General features: G+C 44.3%; 1 protein-coding gene across 1 annotated transcript in view; it reads left to right on the plus strand.

Moving 5' to 3' along the window:
- Nucleotides 1-1,510: 1,510 nt before the first annotated feature.
- The window catches only part of LOC149355075 (RYamide receptor-like), a 309,344-nt gene continuing 292,656 nt past the window's right edge, over nt 1,511-18,198 (plus strand). Inside the window, exon 1 of the mRNA XM_089576059.1 lies at nt 1,511-2,019. Coding sequence (XP_089432185.1) covers nt 1,511-2,019 — 509 coding nt within the window. The remainder of the gene's footprint in view (nt 2,020-18,198) is intronic.

The following is an 18,198-nucleotide window of genomic DNA, read 5'->3' on the forward strand; positions in this document are numbered from 1 at the left end:
TTTTGAAGCAGACTTTATTTGGAGCCGTGATCGCAGAAATTGACCAGTAATTTAATCAGTGAATAAATAAGACACGCAGTTCAAAAATCTGTTACTGTATTGCTTAGTGAATACAATTAAATATGCTTTTATTCGAGTCAACAGTTAACCAGACAGTCACCTGTCCAGCTAGTCAAATCGCCGACGTAGCGAAGAACTTACTGCAGACTTATCAGCCAATGAGAGGCAAGTCACAGTTTATGAAATAGTGATTTGAAGACGAAATTATTCCCGAATAACACAACTGAAGAAAGAGATGAACTACCCGAACTATGAACAAGTCTGTAGGGAAAAGAAACACGGTCCGTGTGAGGTGCTGTCCAGCGCCGTCCTCCTTTCGGACCCCGCAACCGGCAGCGCGGGCCCGTTGTCAGGCAACAGCCGACAGCCGCGCCCCCTGCCAAATGCGGGGCGCGGGCGCGCATGGAAAGGGCGAGCATTGAGGGAGGGAAGGGAGCGGCCAACAAAACAGCAGGGAAGGGCATCCCCTGACTCGTAGCGAAACGCGGTCTCTGGCGCGCGGTTGCAGCCTGCTCTGTCCCGCAAGGCGGTCCGCTCTCGCCGGCTTGGTCCACCTCCGTGCGCACCCCTCGAGCATCGTTTGCCCGCTGCTCAGCTCTTGGCCCGTTCTTCAAATACGCCGCGTGCGTGTCATCGGCGTCACCGCGCAACGCTCAGTGCGTGCCCGAAACTGGTGCGAACAACTCACGAACATATTTATCGCTCAGCTCGTCGGTCAAAGTAAGACTCTCATCTGCAGTTTGACGTCCGGACATAAGTGTTGCTGCGCTTGCATACACTGTTTAGTGCATCAGCACTTTGAATATTTCAGGAAGTGATTTGACCAAGAGTGCTTTGGAAGCGTTCTTTTTAAATTGGTAACCCCAACGTAGGACGGATATAAAAAGAGGTACCGCATCCTTTCTTTCCGCTTCGGCCAAGTTGGAGAGATATATCGTTGTGACAACAAGCACCGTTAGGAACTATTTGGTGACTGGGTGACTTGCATTTCTTGTTCTTCGCAAGAACTTTGCTGCCTGTGTCCGGTGAAGTGATCGATCGAGTTCTCAGTAGTCTTTCGCCAGCTGAAAGGCATTGCTATTTCTGCAACTTAAATCACTGCAAACTGTGACAAAGTCAACTATAGTCATCGACTGTTCATCGCATTTGTTGCCGCAGCTGTTCGCGGACACTGGTGACTGGTGATCGCGACATCATCAATCTGCGCATGTTATACAACTTGATGCTGCAGCTACAAAGCCATAGATGAATGAAAACTCTTTGATTTGATCCTGCTTTCACCGCTGGCCAAGTGAGATCCGCTCACAAAGTAAAGCATTTATTTTTTTTCAAATCCTACTCGCGCGAAGAGACTGCCCTCAGTCCTCTTTAGCAGACTAAGAAAAAACGCCCGGAGAAGTTCGGCGAGACAAGACAGATATTTCACGCAGTCTCACTGCTGTCTCTTACTATGGCCTTCTGGGGGATAGTGGCAGAGCCCACCCTGTCGGATATCCCGACCACGGACGCTAACCTTTCGGTTCCCTGGGGTCATGTCGCCACTGAAGCAACATTTTCGCCCAGCCCGTGGACCTCGTCTGAGGACAACTCATCAGCAGTATCATTTTCGGGTAACCTCACTGCTGAAGACTACCCACCGATGACCCTACTTGGATTCGAGCTTCAAGCGTTCCTCATAGCGCTGTACAGCCTGACGGCCCTGCTGGCTCTCGGCGGTAACGTAATGGTAATCGTGGTGCTGGTTTTGGGCCGTCGGTCATCGCGCGAACTGCGGCTTTTCTTGGTGAACCTAGCCCTGTCGGACATCGCCATGGCCGTGTTCTCCATACCGTTCACCTACACTGACTTTATGCTGGGCCGTTGGATCTTTGAGCCACTCTTCTGCCCCGTCGTGCTCTTCATGCAGCATGTCTCGGTCATCGTCTCTGTCTACACCCTGACCGCAATTGGCGTCGACCGGTGAGTTCTTATGCCAGCCTTCAGTTCCTGAGGGCTTTAGCGACCCCTACCACAAAATCGTTGTGTTGGCTGCATGAAGCAGCACGCGCACTCGGCAACTGAACGACAGACCTCACCCCGTTTGGGTTGCCGGTGATTCGTCGAAAAGTTTGCGGCATTTTAATATCGGGCTATTAAAGATGCTGACTGCGCACAGCATCTTTGCCCGCTCTGTTCAAATATTTCTGCCCATACATGTTACTCTGTATTGTACGCGTTTGTTTTAAATGAAGAGCATTTTCTTGAAACTCGACTCAAGATAGCTGATAAGGTTTCTTACTTCAGGCGAAAGAAGGGCTCTTAAAGTATTTTCATTTCGCAAATGACCTTAGTAGAAAAATACCGTTATATTTTAAGCAGCGTGCTTTCATGCTCCGGCGCTTTTGATATTGAACACTACGTTTAGCACAGCTACATGCCGCGAACCATGTTAAAATAAAATCAAGGACTACTGATGAAAAGCTACGAATCAGAAGAATTAAAAATATTATCTCAAGTTGTGTCAGACCTAACCTAGGCCTCATCGAATACGGCTAGGGTCAATATGCTGCAAAACATGTTGTAGTAATCTGCCTGAAGCTGCTCCATAAAGAAGACATGCTATTTTTCACGACCTCTTCTGAAAACGTTCTTGCAGAATTTGTGAGGAGGCTAAATTGAGCATTAAGCAGTTAATGCAAACCTACATGTTTCCCTCTCAAAACCTGCAGCTTCTTTTTGTTCTATCTTCGACAATAAATAATTCTGCAATTCGCACCGACCTGCGTCTACTATGTGACTTATATTATTCGCCTTAAGGGTAACCGTGCACCTTCTAAATCGTGCATGTTAGAGGTAAGAGGGGAGGGGATGTCCTGTGTATTTAATTTCAACTCAAGGAAGCTGACGAACGACCAGAGAATGCTTAAAGACCTCTTGCGAAACTTCATGGGAGCTCTAAGCGTCTAATTCCGTTTTTACTGTACTTGGGTAAGTGCTAATCTTTACCAAAAATACTGCGTGCTTCTGGCGGCTCTCCGCTCACATCGCAGTCACGATAGCGGATTGCCTTCCACAAGAGCCCCAGTCACGCCGACCAGAGCCGGTAACTTTCTACATGACTGGAACCTCGCAGGGCAGCTTGTGGGGCGCCACTTCTCTTCACTTCTGCCTCTTCCACACCTAGCATGCGTTGCACGGGTTCTGTTTTGAGATGAAGCCCCTCTCTTCCATCGACTCCGCATCGACTGCGCTAACATGCCAGTGTAGCTATGAAAGTTTCGCGTCCCCAGTGAGCTTTGCGTCTGATTTGCACCGTTGGTGATGTGAAGGATTTTCTTCTCACCTGCATATTTTCGCAGGTATCGTAACTTGTAGCCGTGCTCCGTTAGCAGTACGGGTGTGTCATTTCATAGCATTGCCGACATTTCGTTTGTTGAGCATCACGAACTGGGATGCACTCAACAGTGCTAAGCTACTTCAATAGAGGCGAGATGGCGCTTACAATATGTGCCCGTGGTAGGAAGTGAAATTCTTTTTTCTCACTGAGGCAGGGCCTGAATGCTTATTCTTGCACATGCATCAGAACATCACAATCATCGCTGCTATGGTGCTACAGCCAGTGAGTACTGGCGTCACAAGATCCCAAATATCGGGTTTACGGCGTTGGTCTTTAGTCTATCAGCTCCCAGAAACAGCGGTGACAGAAAGTGTGCCGGTTTCCTAATGCTTACAGGGGCTGTAATATCTTCCATTAAATGCAGTTACGCCTTGCCGTTACTAGAACATTATTTGTAAATTCAGTCCCGTTTCTTTAAAACCTGTGAAATGCAGTAAAAATGTAGCAAAAAGTGGTGTTGCTACATTTTTGCTACTTTTGCTGGGTACCAAGACATTGTTAAAAAACTTCCACTTGTTCTTTGACAGCCCCTATTCAGTAATATCTTCGAAGATAAAATAACTGCAGAGTGCATTCTGTTGTTCTTTTATTTGTAGTTGCTCTTCGCCAAGAAGCGTAAGGTCTTTCGATGCGGAAGGAAGAAAATTGACATGGTAATTATTTAAGACTAAGGGCGTTTATCAGGGACTGTGGTGTCGCTTTCTTTTGGTATCGATTTCAAGAGTCTTATTATTATGCAAATCGTTTTGAGCCGTATGATTTGCATGCACTTGAAAGTTATTCATTATAAAGCATATGCAGAGTACTTAATTATTTATTACTCACAGCGCATTTGGCAGGGCATTAGAGTGAGGGGGAAAATAATACATTCAACTCTTCATATATTTCCAGGTACAATGCACACGAATGTATGCATAAAAATAGAAAAGCATCCTTATGAATAACAGGACCCCAAGAACGCGAGCAAAATACTTTAAAAATATGGCAACATGATATCTAGCAGAGCGAACACACAAGTAGATAAGGGCATGGTAGGCGTGAAATCTAGAAGCGACAGCGATCTACATCGAGAAAAGTCGAAGAAAAAAACAGTGTCAACCAGATTGTATCATTTGTAAAGAAGAACAAAACGCATATTTGATCCCTTACGTCAGATGCCTTCGTTTTGGGGTATCTCATCGTCTTTACTACTAAAGTTACAATGAAATCGCACATTTGGGCACATAAGAAAAGAAATTAATGAACGACTTCGCGCTCGGCAAGCTCTATGCTAGTTACTTACATGTCATTCATGGTCAACGTTATCGGACAAAAATTTTGAAAATTGGAAAATTTTAAGACATCGTTACTAAAATATTGAACTTAATTGTCCATTCTTCCAATATTTAGCAAAATCTTTCTTTTAAAGCGTTTCTATCGATCGGATCCAGCAGTTAAGACTGCCTTCGAAACCAATAGGTAACGCTTTTAACGATAGCAAACACGTTAATAGAAAAAAAGTACAAGACTGCCGTCGGGTGATCTGCACATATAGTCATTTTTATACTGAGATCTTGCATTGTATGAAAAAATTGTGTTCATCAACGGTTTCCTGCTCAGAATTGCTTTTGTCCAGAGTTGTTGGGTATGGTGAGACAAATAGTTTTGCCTCATGTCTTCGTGCCGTCAAGCAAAAGGATTGCTGTAAAAGATCGCTTTATAAATGCTTCAACAAAGTGTTCAATAAATTTTATTTGTCTTTTATCTTCTGTATTGTTCTCGAATTCAAAGAAAAAAACAATTATCAGCCAATGCAGAGTCAGAATCATCCAAAGATGCATTCAGTAGCGCATACATGCATTACGTTATCAACAGAGCACGAACAAATCGATAATTCGTAGAATCACAATATTTTTTTTTTCGCGCGAATACTTTACAACTACTCCAACTCCTTCAGTTCGCTACATAAAACAACCAACTACTTCAGTTCACTTCAGAACGCCGCCACGGTGGCTCAGTGTTATGGCGCTCAGCTGCTGACCCGAAAGACGCGGGTTCAATCCCGGCCGCAGTGGCCGAATTTAGATGAAGGCGAAATTCTAGAGGCCCGTGTTCTGTGCGATGTCAGTGCACTTTAAAGAACCCCAGGTGTTCGAAACTACCGGAGCCTTTAACTACGGCGTCGCTCATAGCCGGGAGTTGCTTTGGTACGTTAAACCTGAATAAACCAAACCGAACATATTACCCCCAAGAGAGGATGATAAATACTTCTGAAGAAGAGTCCTCGCAACTAACAAGCGAAGTTACCACTCACTAGTATTGTGCTTACCATGGTTAGGGGCTTTTAATTTTGCTCTCAATAGCTGACTTGTCTTGTTCGCGTTTCATTTCTTGCTTATAGTACGTCCACACTTATTCGTTCAGCCCTGCAAGAGTGACCGGAAAATGGGAATCTGGATTAAATGCCTCACTGTGGCGTGAGAGAGACACAGTACACCACACAACACAGAGATCGAAAGTTAGATAGGTTTTGCGTCTAGCGACTGTTTCAGCAACCACATGCATGTTTCGAAGCAAAAGTACACTCTCTTAGCTTGGCCTATCACGACGTTCCAGACTTGAGCTCCCTGCAAGGCGGAATTTCGCCACTGGTGCAGTACTCGTGAACACGGGATTACTATTTATTGTTTTTATCAGGAAGATCATCGTTATTAAACACCACTAAACAGTCCCAGTTGTGCTCAGTGGTTTTCTTCTCAAAGTGAATCATTATGGGTTTTTGCATTCTGGCACCACTGTTTTGAATATTATTTATTTATTTACAAAACCACTAAGGACCCTCGTGCGAGGGTATTACATAGGGGGGAGGGGGGCGATACAAGCATAAAAATACGGCACAGCCCTTGAAATAAAACAAGCAATGCATGCAATAACGTAGCATGAAATAAAGCTGGTAAAGTACCCAAATAAAACAATGAACACCACAAAATAATATACCCAGTAAAAGTATAATACACGTAATACACCAAAAATACAAAATCTATTAGTCCATAGTTTTCTTTAACGAATGCTTAAAGGATTGGAAGTTAACCTCAGTAGCTATGTGAGATGGTAGGTGTTTCCTGTCTATTATGGTGCAAGGAATGAATGATTTTGTGTAAAACGATGAACGGCGCGTTATGCTTTTTATTTTGTTATCGTGGTCACGGCGAGGAAAGACTGCGGAGTGTGGCAAGAAGAAGTCATCGCGGAGGGTGACATGATGATACAATTTGTGAAGTAAGGTTAGGCGAGCGCAATGGCGTCGACATGATAGTGGTTCCAACTCGGCACGTTGTTTTAAGGCTGTGACACTGGTGAAGCATGAATAATCTGAAAAGCTGAAGCGAACAGCACGGTTTTGCAGGGATTCGATGTTGTTTATGACGTATGCTTCTTGAGGACCCCATCTGGCAGAAGCGTACTCAACTTTCGGGCGGATTAGCGTGATGTAAGCAGGTTTTTTTTTTAAGTATGAGGGCGCGTGTTTGAGATCACGCCTAAGAAGGCCGATACTTTTTTTTTTACTTTTGCAACACATTCTGAAGTTATTTGTTGCGCTTTGTTAGGTTTTCACGCTGTCAAGCGCAACCGGTTAAGCTCTTCATTTTATTCATGTTTTTCACACAGCTACACTAACGCGCCCATATTATCAAAATCCAGTGTTTGAACATTACTGATATGTCACAAATCTTAGGTGTAAGTTGTACACGAGGACGTCAAGAAAAACATAAAAATTCTCCACACATGAAACACCTGAGAACCTAATCACACACTTCGCCGCTATTTTGCGCCGCATTTGCACAGCTGGCCTTCTTTCAATTCCGAGACGCAAAAACTGTTAGAGGCACATGAATGACGACACTACAGACAAGCTTATTTATCTGAAAAAAAAAATAGAGTCCCGGTAACGTTTCCTACAAGCAGGAATGTCCCTGCCAGCTAAAGGTCCTAAAGCCTATATGCTTGACTGCGGCCAAGGAATAACACGCACGTACAGTCGGGGACAAAAGTCTCAGGACCACGTAGTCCGCGAACGAAGCCCATAGCTCTATAACTAATCGCCGGCTGGAGACGACAGTTGTGGAGTTGAAAGAACATCATTTTAACTTTCACCTCCACAAAAGCCATCTTCATTCGTCGAATAATTGTAGAGCTATCAGCATCGTTTGCGAAGCACGTGGACCAGATACTTTTGTCCCTGACTGTACATGTACGCATTTTCTTAAACGCACACAACATGTGAACAGTTCAGCTTCTGTCTTTGCTCGAGAAGATACCGGAAAGTTAAAAATTTATTTCACATTTTTAGGGCGCCTATTTAACGCCCTTTAGGACACAACCTTCTTAACACTCATCGAGAAGTCTATCACGATATGGATGTAGTCGAGAGCCTCATCTTGGCACCGATCGTGTATTTTTGGTTCTTTTTTCATTTTTGTGTAAAAGACATTAGACTTCACAAGCTCCAACAAGGACGATTATAAAATAGCTGAGAGTTCTGAAAAGACCACCACCGGTTATTAGAGCCATGCGATTCAGATTTCATAAGATCACAATGTGCTTAAGCTTCACAAGAGTCGTGCAAGAAACAGGCTTATATTCAAGCCCGTCGACGATGTCAGGGAAAATCGCGAGAGAGAACGAATCATGAGGAAAGCGAGAACGGGTTACCAGTATGCTCAACGCGCACCGAAATTTCAAATTGCTTGCCGAAATCCCAACTCCTTGCGATGAGAGAAACTAGTGCGCTCGCTGCAAGCGCGCAATGTGGTAACAGCACAGGAACAGCGAAATATAAAGGGAAAGTTAGTTGTGCACAATCGATGTAGATTTTGATTCAAGACGTTCCAACTTTTTTTAGCACGGCTGCGTAGCTTGTCCCTTTCAATCTCCGTTTTGAACAGACCCAAAGTTTGGAAAGTTTACTAATACTCTGGGCTATGTGCATCTGAAGTGCGGGAATGGGTGGGATGTTTCAGTAATAACAGCAAAAAGGCAAAAAAAAATTCTGTACGGCATTCTTTAATTACAAATGACAATCTACCTTTTCTCACTTACTCCGTGCTGAACGTGTTATTTTTAATAACACGTTCCATATCGAGCCCGCTCGTAAAGAAGACACGGTCTTTGAAATGAGACGGCTACAATAGTTCGTATCTTTAATTGAAGAGAAATTAAACTGCTGCGCGACGCAGATCTTCTTCGCCGAGAGAGCCGAGTCAGTCGTCTGGGCACTTATTAGAAAAAAGGTTCTCTGTGTAGTACCGCACAACGTAAGGTTCGAACACGTATCCTTGACAACGTGCATGTTTCTGAGTCAAATTTCAAAGAAAGTTCTGGCAAGCTCGATTTGTCTCATAGTGGCTAGCTAAAGCACACAAGCGCAAAATAATACATGCTTGTCCAGATTCTTCTGGAATCATTGGCTGCCTCGACTTTTACATCAGTGGCGCTCAATTCTCCGGTGCGAAAGGCTCTACTGCTAGCATTTTATATTTCCCATATCAAAATTGTCTGTGACTGAATATTTTAAACTTCTTACTGGAACGTGGGGCACTGGTCTGCGTCTTCTTCTTCGAGCTTGCGGTCCCGTACGAAATAGAACTTTTGGATGCATATATACAAGCCGTTTGGCTAGCCCATATGACCTCGCCATCGGCTACTCTAGATAAACCACCGTCTAAAAAAAGTACGCTGCGGTTTGCGTGCTTTTCAATAAGGATATTGTTTAATGAGGCAACAGTGAGGTAGAAGAATGTTTACTGAGCTCCTTTCCTTATAACCGCAGCACATATGTTTTAGGCTGATAAACAGTATCTGCCCGATGTATGCATGACGATCAGTCTTTCATAACGGAGCTACCCGTGCCAGCACCAAGTGAACAGCGAGCGTGCTGCCGTCAGCTTCGCAATAGAGAAAACCTGTTAGCCCCTCGGAGTTTCACTACAAAGTGTATGTTTAATTTTAGGATCAAAGAGAATGCATATCATAATCCCAAAAACTCATAAACCGCGTAATTTGGTGACGAAATCGCAAAAATAAAGACCTGAAAGCATGGGTCTGCGGGGCGGGTAAACGCTTGCAGCTGTGCGTGTCGTTTCCCGCCCGTTGGCCGTCGCGGACATTGCAAAAGTTCGAAATAGATTGGCACGCGCCGGGGCCCATTATGTGCAGCATTCGCCACAGCGACACGGTCATTATTTCCAATCGGACGCTTTACGAGCCCCGAGCGCCGGTTGCGAGGGAATGCGTGGGAAGCGACGTGCTTCGCCAAGAAAGTAGTCTCCTTTGTTTTTGTTTGCAAAAAATGTCAAACCAATGAAGACGGAGCACGGTGAAATTCTTTTCGCGGTGCCACACGTTTAGCTCCGTATTTTTCGTCTAGCGCTGGGACCGGTGAGCGTGACTGATAGGTTGGATCACGGATTCTGGAGTCAATGTTTTTTTTTTTTGCTGTATAGCGCGGTTTCTTAGCATCGGTAGCTTCTTTGCTGTGGGTTGAATCACGTGCTTCAGTGTAAACCCCTTCGGTCAATGAGGCTGCATGCACAGCCACAAAAATCAAGGAGAATCAGGAGCAAGGACCGAAGGAAAAATAGCTTAGGACTGCTAACTAGGTATGTCCTCTCAATGTTCCATAGTAGACAGGATACTGAAAAAGAAAACAGAATGAAGAAAAGCGGGTCGAAAGTGAGCGAATATGAATATAAAGCTCCATCATCAAAACGGAAAGAAAAGATTTCTTCATGCGAGAACGGGTAATTGCTCGTTATCCAAATCACTCCACGTAGAAAGTTAAGCTGGTAGGGTCACACATGCAATTAGACACTATGCGTATGGCCAATTTAAATATGTGAGCAAACATCTGCGCGATTCTTTGCATATCCATAGCCGCACTATTACATATCAGCTATCATATTCGTTTTCAGAAGAAGGATTAATCACTACCATATGCCTTGGAAAATTTGGGAATGCCATAAACTTGGCATGTCATTCTCACAAGCTGCTTTCGCATGAACAAAACTTTTCATCACGTCATTGATATTTTACTGGCAAAAACGTAATTTGATAAAGTGAAGGTTATAAAATTCGTTTCAGGAAAATGAAAACTGTCACGTTTTAAAGCGCGTAGGTAGCGCAAGCGTTCGTGGTAGCCAATTTACGCAACCTCTTAATTTTTTTTTGCGAGAGGAGAGGATAACGAGCGTGCCATGCAATTTGATTGATCAAGAGCTATGTTTTGCAACCTCTGTCGTCTACTGAAAGGAAAGAATAATCAAGGCTATCTAGAAGCCGCAATCCTCAGAATTAACATTTCCACACGCTCGTTTCGCACAGAGGAGAAGCTATTATGACAGCTGTGCCTTTGTCTTTTTATTGGGAAAGCAATACTACGCTCATGAACGGCCTTTCGCGTAGCGGCGGCCGGTAGCCACGTTTGACCTTTAGAATGACCTCTGACGCCATACCAGGGTGAGAGATGGGCTCCCAAGTCGAGTCGTCGCGCAACGGCGGCCGGCATCCACGGGTGACATTTACAATGACCTCTGACGTCATGCCATGCCTAGTGACGTCATAACGTGACGTCATACCAGAGTGAGAGATGGGCTACTAAGTCGAGTCGTCGCGCAGCGGCGGCCGGCAGCCACGCGTGACATTTAGAATGACCTCTGACGTCATGCCATACCTACTGACGTCATAGCGTGGCGTCATACCAGGGTGAGAGATGGGCTACCAAGTCGAGTCGTCGCGCAGCGGCGGCCGGTAGCCACACGTGACATTTAGAATGACCTCTGACGTCATTCCATACCTACTGACGTCATAGCGTGGCGTCATACCAGGGTGAGAGATGGGCTACCAAGTCGAGTCGTCGCGCAGCGGCGGCCGGTAGCCACACGCGACCTGTAGACATGGCGTACTGCGTTCCTTCTGTTGGAGGCGCTGCGCTTTTGCTTTCGCAACCTACCAGGCTTAACCAAAGCTAAGCCCCCACCAATTTTTTTTCCTGGCGGCTAGGTTCTGTTTTCGGGCACCAGTTCCAACCAACACTTACATTATACTGTACGAGCAATGCGCAAAAAATAAGATAAACTATTAAAAAAAGTATACACAAACTGAAAGCAAAAGCATAACGAACCCAATCCTGCATGTGCGTACGGTTTAAGGTTTACTTTATGTGCTTTGTGAACTGACGCAACAGCAAATTGAACACTTTTTTGAGCGATAGTTTTTTTTTATGACTCCATTAACTGAACCGAGTGATGTACCAAAAAAAATGTTTCAATTATCTCTTTCTTAATCAAGAGATCCTTATGAATTACTTCATCAGTATGCGCCACCTGCCGCAGATTCGACGTTAAAGAAAGAACCTATTCAGAATGGACTTGAGTTCGTTGTTTGCGTATGGACCACGCTTCCCCTTAATCGACCGATTCGCCGGTAGATACACATAGCTGCAACCGCTGCTGGTGCTAGAAGCTCGATTCCGGCACGCTGCTTTAGCGGTGAATTCCTGTAGTTGGCGATTTTTTGGGCTTCTGCTTCGACGTGATAGTTGCTGCCGGCATATGAACACACCGTCTGGACAAAAAATTTTTCAGAGGTTATAATATATTAATACCCGATCTGTTTAATTGTTTTTTCTAACTTACAAACGAAGAAGGAAAAACTTCTTCAAAGTATCCTTGCTTTTCTAATATCTTGAGTAAAAGTTGCAGTTTACTGCGCTTTGATTGAGTGAAATAAACCGCCCATATCGTGAGATCAACCCTTGCGGAAATAGTGGAGTATTATGTAGTTGCAAGGAAGAACATCGGCGTGAACAACGCATGGCTGAAGACTGCCGAAGCCCCGACATGACTACGGTACTAGCATCGCAGTCTGACCACGCCCCATGCAAAGCCAGTCATGTCATGGCAACTTGGTGACAGCCCTTCCAGCACGCTGACCGCGGTACAAGCATGTCCGTAAAAGATAGGCTTCTGAACTTCGAGAGCATTTCACTGTGAACCATGTGGAGAATAAGCAACTACGAGCCACCTCTTCTACATTTGAAAAAAACTTTGCTGCGATGTGAAAGTTTAATTCAGATCTAGCTCAGCGGTTCTTATTTCTCAGTCTTCACGCCACTCAAAAACCGTTCTGTGGGTGGTTGCAGGCTGCAGACTGTTAAATCACAGTCAAAGCAAAGAAACAAAAAAGAGCTCATAAAAATTTCTCTGTTTCGAATAACTTTGTAAACAATCTCCTGCTCTAGGTCCCACTGCGGTGTAAGGCTATAACAAGGCAGAGCTTAAGCCGTAGTGTTCCCTAGTTGAATATTTCATTATCTATATTTCAGTCCACAAAGATAAAGCTTGCAGGACTTGCCTATCCTCTGGAGTTTTTTTGTGCGAGCATGCAACGAACTCTTCATGTCTGCCGCCTTTTTTGATGCAAGGCCTGTCGTTCATTTTTTATTTCTATAAGAGAATGGTAGGGTGCACATTCATACCCTTTTTCGTTGCCGTCGTGCAATATTTCTGTACGATGCGTTGGCAGCAAGTATAAGCCGGTCGGCGTTATATCAAACATTGTTATGATAGCAGAACTGGCACCTTTCAGGTCGTCGCCGTCGGCAACATCTTAAAGCATCGCAGTTTTTCCCTTGTTCTCTCCTAATATATCTTTAAACCGCGCATATCCCTTTAACAAAAGCCATTTTGGCTGTGCTTCGGGGACGTGGCAGTTTGACCTTAGACACTGAACTATCCGCCAACTAGACATAAGCATGGATCAGCCGTATGGCTGTAAAACGTTTTTTGCTCGCTTGAGTGCATCCCGCTTTTGCACAAGATACATTTTCGAAACCTGCTCTACCGTATTGCTGAAAGGTGTGTGAGGCGGGGGAGGGGGGGGGGGGGGGGGGGAAGGGGTACGCGCGCAATTTTCACCACCATCGCGCAGGCAGGGTTCACAAAAATCATGCATCTATAGTCAGTGCAACTAGAGATGTGTGGTTGTATTTCCGTACTCTACTTCTCGGTACCGCAATCTGTACTAATCAAACTCACAACATATTGTCACGAAGAAGACGAAGCTGGCAGTGGAGAGGGACGGAGCGCTCCCGCGATGCCGGCAGCTTGGAAACATCTCTTTACCATCGGTCATCAGGTCTCATTCTTCGGCTGGCCACCACAGAACAATATTGCGGATATAATGCTAACACACAGCACACAGAAACGACACGTAGTACAGACCGCGACACGAGCACGATAAAACTCTGAGGTCGAGACAAAGCCCTTTCTTCGGGGTAATTCCGTTGCGTAACAAGGTGGCGGGTTATTCGCTATAATCGACACCTGTTGTCCACTAGATCTATGGATCTCAAAGAAAACTTCTCACTTGCTCGAGTATTCTCTCGGTACCACCCATGTCTCTGTTCTTAAGAAACACTTAGCGCCTCCACGGTCGGTACCTGTGGAGACAACAAAAATAGTTGATGAACAGCACTGAACGAACACAAAGTGGCTGGAGACAGAAACAGGCAAAACACTTAAATTGTGCCGTGTGTTGCAATTACTGGTCGCTGCTTGGCCGACGGATTACTCCCATCACTTTGACTTTTCTAAACCTACATTGCTGTGGCGTTCTGTTATGATGTCAGTGTTTGAATGATGTCCTATAATACATAACAGTTTCAGACGCAGTATTTATACTGCGCTGTTGATCCATTGCAAAGCGTTGTTGATCCATTCGCAACGGATCTGTGCCATATTATGTTGGCCAGGATTGGAACGAAATGCGGAGCAATTACAATAGAGAGATTAACAACCAACCTGTGCAACTCAAAGCCATATCAAAGATAACTTTTATGCAATAGGTTCTCGCGTCGTATCTTAGAATAGGGCAACAAAAAAATGAACGGCTCGCGAGGCGCGTTGCAACCCGCGCTCTGAGAATTTTCGGAGAAAAGAGGCAATACAATAAATACACAAATAAATCTGCCAGTGAGGGAATGGAAAGATCAAAAGGTTCAGGGTATCTTTTGTGAAAAGTACTTGTGAAAATAAACATTCCCCACACGGTCTTTCATTGACATTTCAGGCTCAGGAAACTTTTACTGAGACTCTTACTCTTTGTGCGACGGGCGTGCGGAAAGTGTAATGTGGCTACTATGCACAATCTTCATGAGGTGTTCTTTTTTCTTTCATTTTTGTGTTTCCCCTCGTTAGATCACTCTTTTTTTTCGCCGCTTCCGGTTCCAGGAAATTCAGGAGAGGGTAGTTGAGGCTTTTCGTTTGAAGTTTTAGTTTGCGTACAGGAAAAATGCATGCCGCGGATAACGACACCGAGCGATATGTAAAAACTTTATTGAGACATAATATTATCAGCGTGTTAATACTATGCAAATCAAATGTTATGCTTTTATTAAAATCTTGCATATTATTGAATTTAAAAATGGTTACTTTGGGAAGAGAGTGTTTAATAAAAACACAAGGCCGAAACAGCAACGAGAAGAAGTTTTATTAGCTTCACGTATGTTTCTTAGGCAGCCGGCAAACCTGAGGTTCGTTGTTCTCAGAAACATGCATCTACCCTGCAATCGTCTTGAGAAACCGTTACTGGATCACGTTTAGTTGCGAAGCGCAACGAAAGAGGAAAATAGCTTCTCCGTTCCAAATCTCCTTACGCATCTCGGCCCACACATAAGAATAGAGCAGAGAAAGAAACGGACGACACAGCGCTGAACTAACAACTGACATTTATTTGGCACGCTGCACGTATAAATACATTCAGGCACCAAAAAGAAAACAAAGCAAAGAGCTCATTCATGCACTGGGATTCTGCACGCCAACACAAGCAAGATGTGCGATTCGGAAAGCGAAGTTCTTTTTGAGATAGACACTGATGGAGCGCTTACACATCTGTCACCATACGTCTTGATGTTCGAAGCCTCGATTATTTCACGGCACAGCTTATCTCTGTTCCTATCGACAACTCTGCAAGATTCAAACTGTGGGGTGCACTCGCACTCACGGCAGTGCACGCTGAGGTTACGGGACTCTTTATTATCAACATTGTTGCGGTGCTGCCTAAGCCTATCATTTAAGCACTGTCCAGTCTGACCAATATAAAACCTATTACAAGTGAGAGGAATAGAATACACGGCATTTTTTTGACACTTCACGAATTTGCACTCATGATTCTTCGGGCAAACGGGGATAGTTTTACCTGGATTGTTGACACGCATGCACAAGCTTGATAACTTACTGGGGGCAGAAAAAACAACATCCACTCCGACTCTCTTTCCAACACTTTTCAAATTATGTGATATCTTGTGGATATAGGGAATGGCTGCTACTGGCTTACTTTTTTGACATTCAGGACTCGGGGAGCATTTCAGTTTCTTCAACAAAACATCGGCCACCGAAGAAAGAACATGAAGCGGATAGCCACAAGCAGTAAGCCTCTCTACCTGGTTACTAAAGCTCCGTGCGGTTTTATGTTGACAGGATTTTGTAAGTGCACAGCTTGTCTAAGTTATTCTGCTTACACAACTGCTGCTTACAAACTGCTGCTTACAAAAAGCAATGGATGCCATCCAGTCTGTGTGTAAGGAGGGAAGAAAAACAAGTCTTGCGAAGTCTAAATGCAAGGTAAAATAGTTGTGTAAGCAGAATAACTTAGACAAGCTGTTTACGTCTATAAATAACTGTAAAAAGCCCAGCTTGACCATGTTTTTTTACTGTTAAGACACATAAAACTGACGTGCCGTTCCGCGTTATTGTTTCCGAGAAAGGTTCTTGGCAAAAATGTTTAGGACAGTTTCTGAAAGAAAAGCTAACAATACTACCAGTTGACGATCCCTTCCAGGTTAAGAATTCCCTTGACGTGATTAGCACCCTAGACTACTACCATGACAAGCAACTGTGTGCTTTTTCTATCGACGTAAAGGACCTGTACTACTCCATTCCACATGACAGTCTCCTTTTGTGCATAAGGGACGTCATTGACAATTATGGTGCCGTTCGCTTTCAGAACGCAGCCGGCATGTCGGTGGAGAACTTTTTAGAATTGTTATTAGCCTACCTTGAATCCACGTATACAGAGTGGGAAGGTCGAATTTTTATTCAGAAGAAGGGAATTTGTATAGGTTCCTGCATTGCGCCAATTTTGAGTGATGTCCTTTTAGCTATGCATGACAGAAAACTAAATAACCGCTTAAATGGCACAGCTGTTGCAGCAGTCTCTCGCTTTGTGGATGACTATCTAGTTTTGCTCACCTGTGACCGCGAAGCCTTTAGTAGGGAAGTCTCCAATGTTCGAGGCGTATTTTCTGATGTTCTGGCCCCTTTGGAAGTAACTCATGAAGTTCCTGTAGAGGACACAATCAGATTTCTAGACTTGAGCCTGCAGTTTTCACCTTGCAACGTGTGCTGGTCTTTCGAGCCTAGGGCTAATAAACCGTTGCTACCATATAGTTCCGCGCACTCGAAGCTTGTTAAAAGAGGAATTGTCATGTCAAGCTTCAGGAGTGCACTTACAAAATCCTGTCAACACAAAAAATCGCGCGCAGCTTTAGTAACCAGGTAGAGAGGCTTACTGCTTGTGGCTATCCGCTTCATGTTCTTTCTTCTGTGGCCGATGTTTTGTTGAAGAAACTGAAATGCTCCCCGAGTCCTGAATGTCAAACAAGTAAGCCAGTAGCAGCCATTCCCTATATCCACAAGATTCACATAATTTGAAAAGTGTTGGAAAAATAGTCGGAGTGGATGTTGTTTTTTCTGCCCCCAGTAAGTTATCAAGCTTGTGCATGCGTGTCAACAATCCAGGTAAAACTATCCCCGTTTGCCCGAAGAATCATGAGTGCAAATTCGTGAAGTGTCAAAAAAATGCCGTGTATTCTATTCCTCTCACTTGTAATAGGTTTTATATTGGTCAGACAGGACAGTGCTTAAATGATAGGCTTAGGCAGCACCGCAACAATGTTGATAATAAAGAGTCCCGTAACCTCAGCGTGCACTGCCGTGAGTGCGAGTGCACCCCACAGTTTGAATCTTGCAGAGTTGTGGATAGGAACAGAGATAAGATGTGCCGTGAAATAATCGAGGCTTCGAACATCAAGACGTATGGTGACACATGTGTAAGCGCTCCATCAGTGTCTTTATCTCAAAAAGAACTTCGCTTCCTGAATCGCACATCATAGCTTGTGTTGGCGTGCAGAATCCCAGTGCATGAATGAGCTCTTTGCTTTGTTTTCTTTTTGTTGCCTGAATGTGTTTATACGTGCAGCGTGCCAAATAAATGTCAGTTGTTAGTTCAGGGCTGTGTACTCCGTTTCTTTCTCTGCTCTCTTCTTTGGCTTTTGGCCTTGCGCTGCTTCAAATCAAACAATGAATAACCAACTCGCCCATCAGCTTGTGCTTTCACACATAAGAAATTCCCTTGCGGAAACCAGTCCAGGCTAGACGGCTGTCATGTGCTTTCGTAACGCTGTTCGAAAGATCGCCCATTATATTACCAGGCTGCGATAAGCTGAGTCACCAGTTCACAACCACCGACCGGGTTGTTTCGTATACTCCAGACCTTATTTATTTTTATTTATTTATTTTTTATTTATTTATTTATCATTCATTAGCTTAACTCAAGGTACGCAGAACAAGACAGCAGCAAGGGAAGGGCTCTTCGTAATAATAAGAAAATGATAAACCACATTTCATAGCAGAAATCAAACCCTTGTAAGCTAGGTCCTAGAAAGA

This window comes from Amblyomma mixtum, chromosome 3 (genome assembly GCF_055824585.1).
Source record: "Amblyomma mixtum isolate Tamu chromosome 3, ASM5582458v1, whole genome shotgun sequence".
NCBI lineage: Eukaryota > Metazoa > Arthropoda > Arachnida > Ixodida > Ixodidae > Amblyomma > Amblyomma mixtum.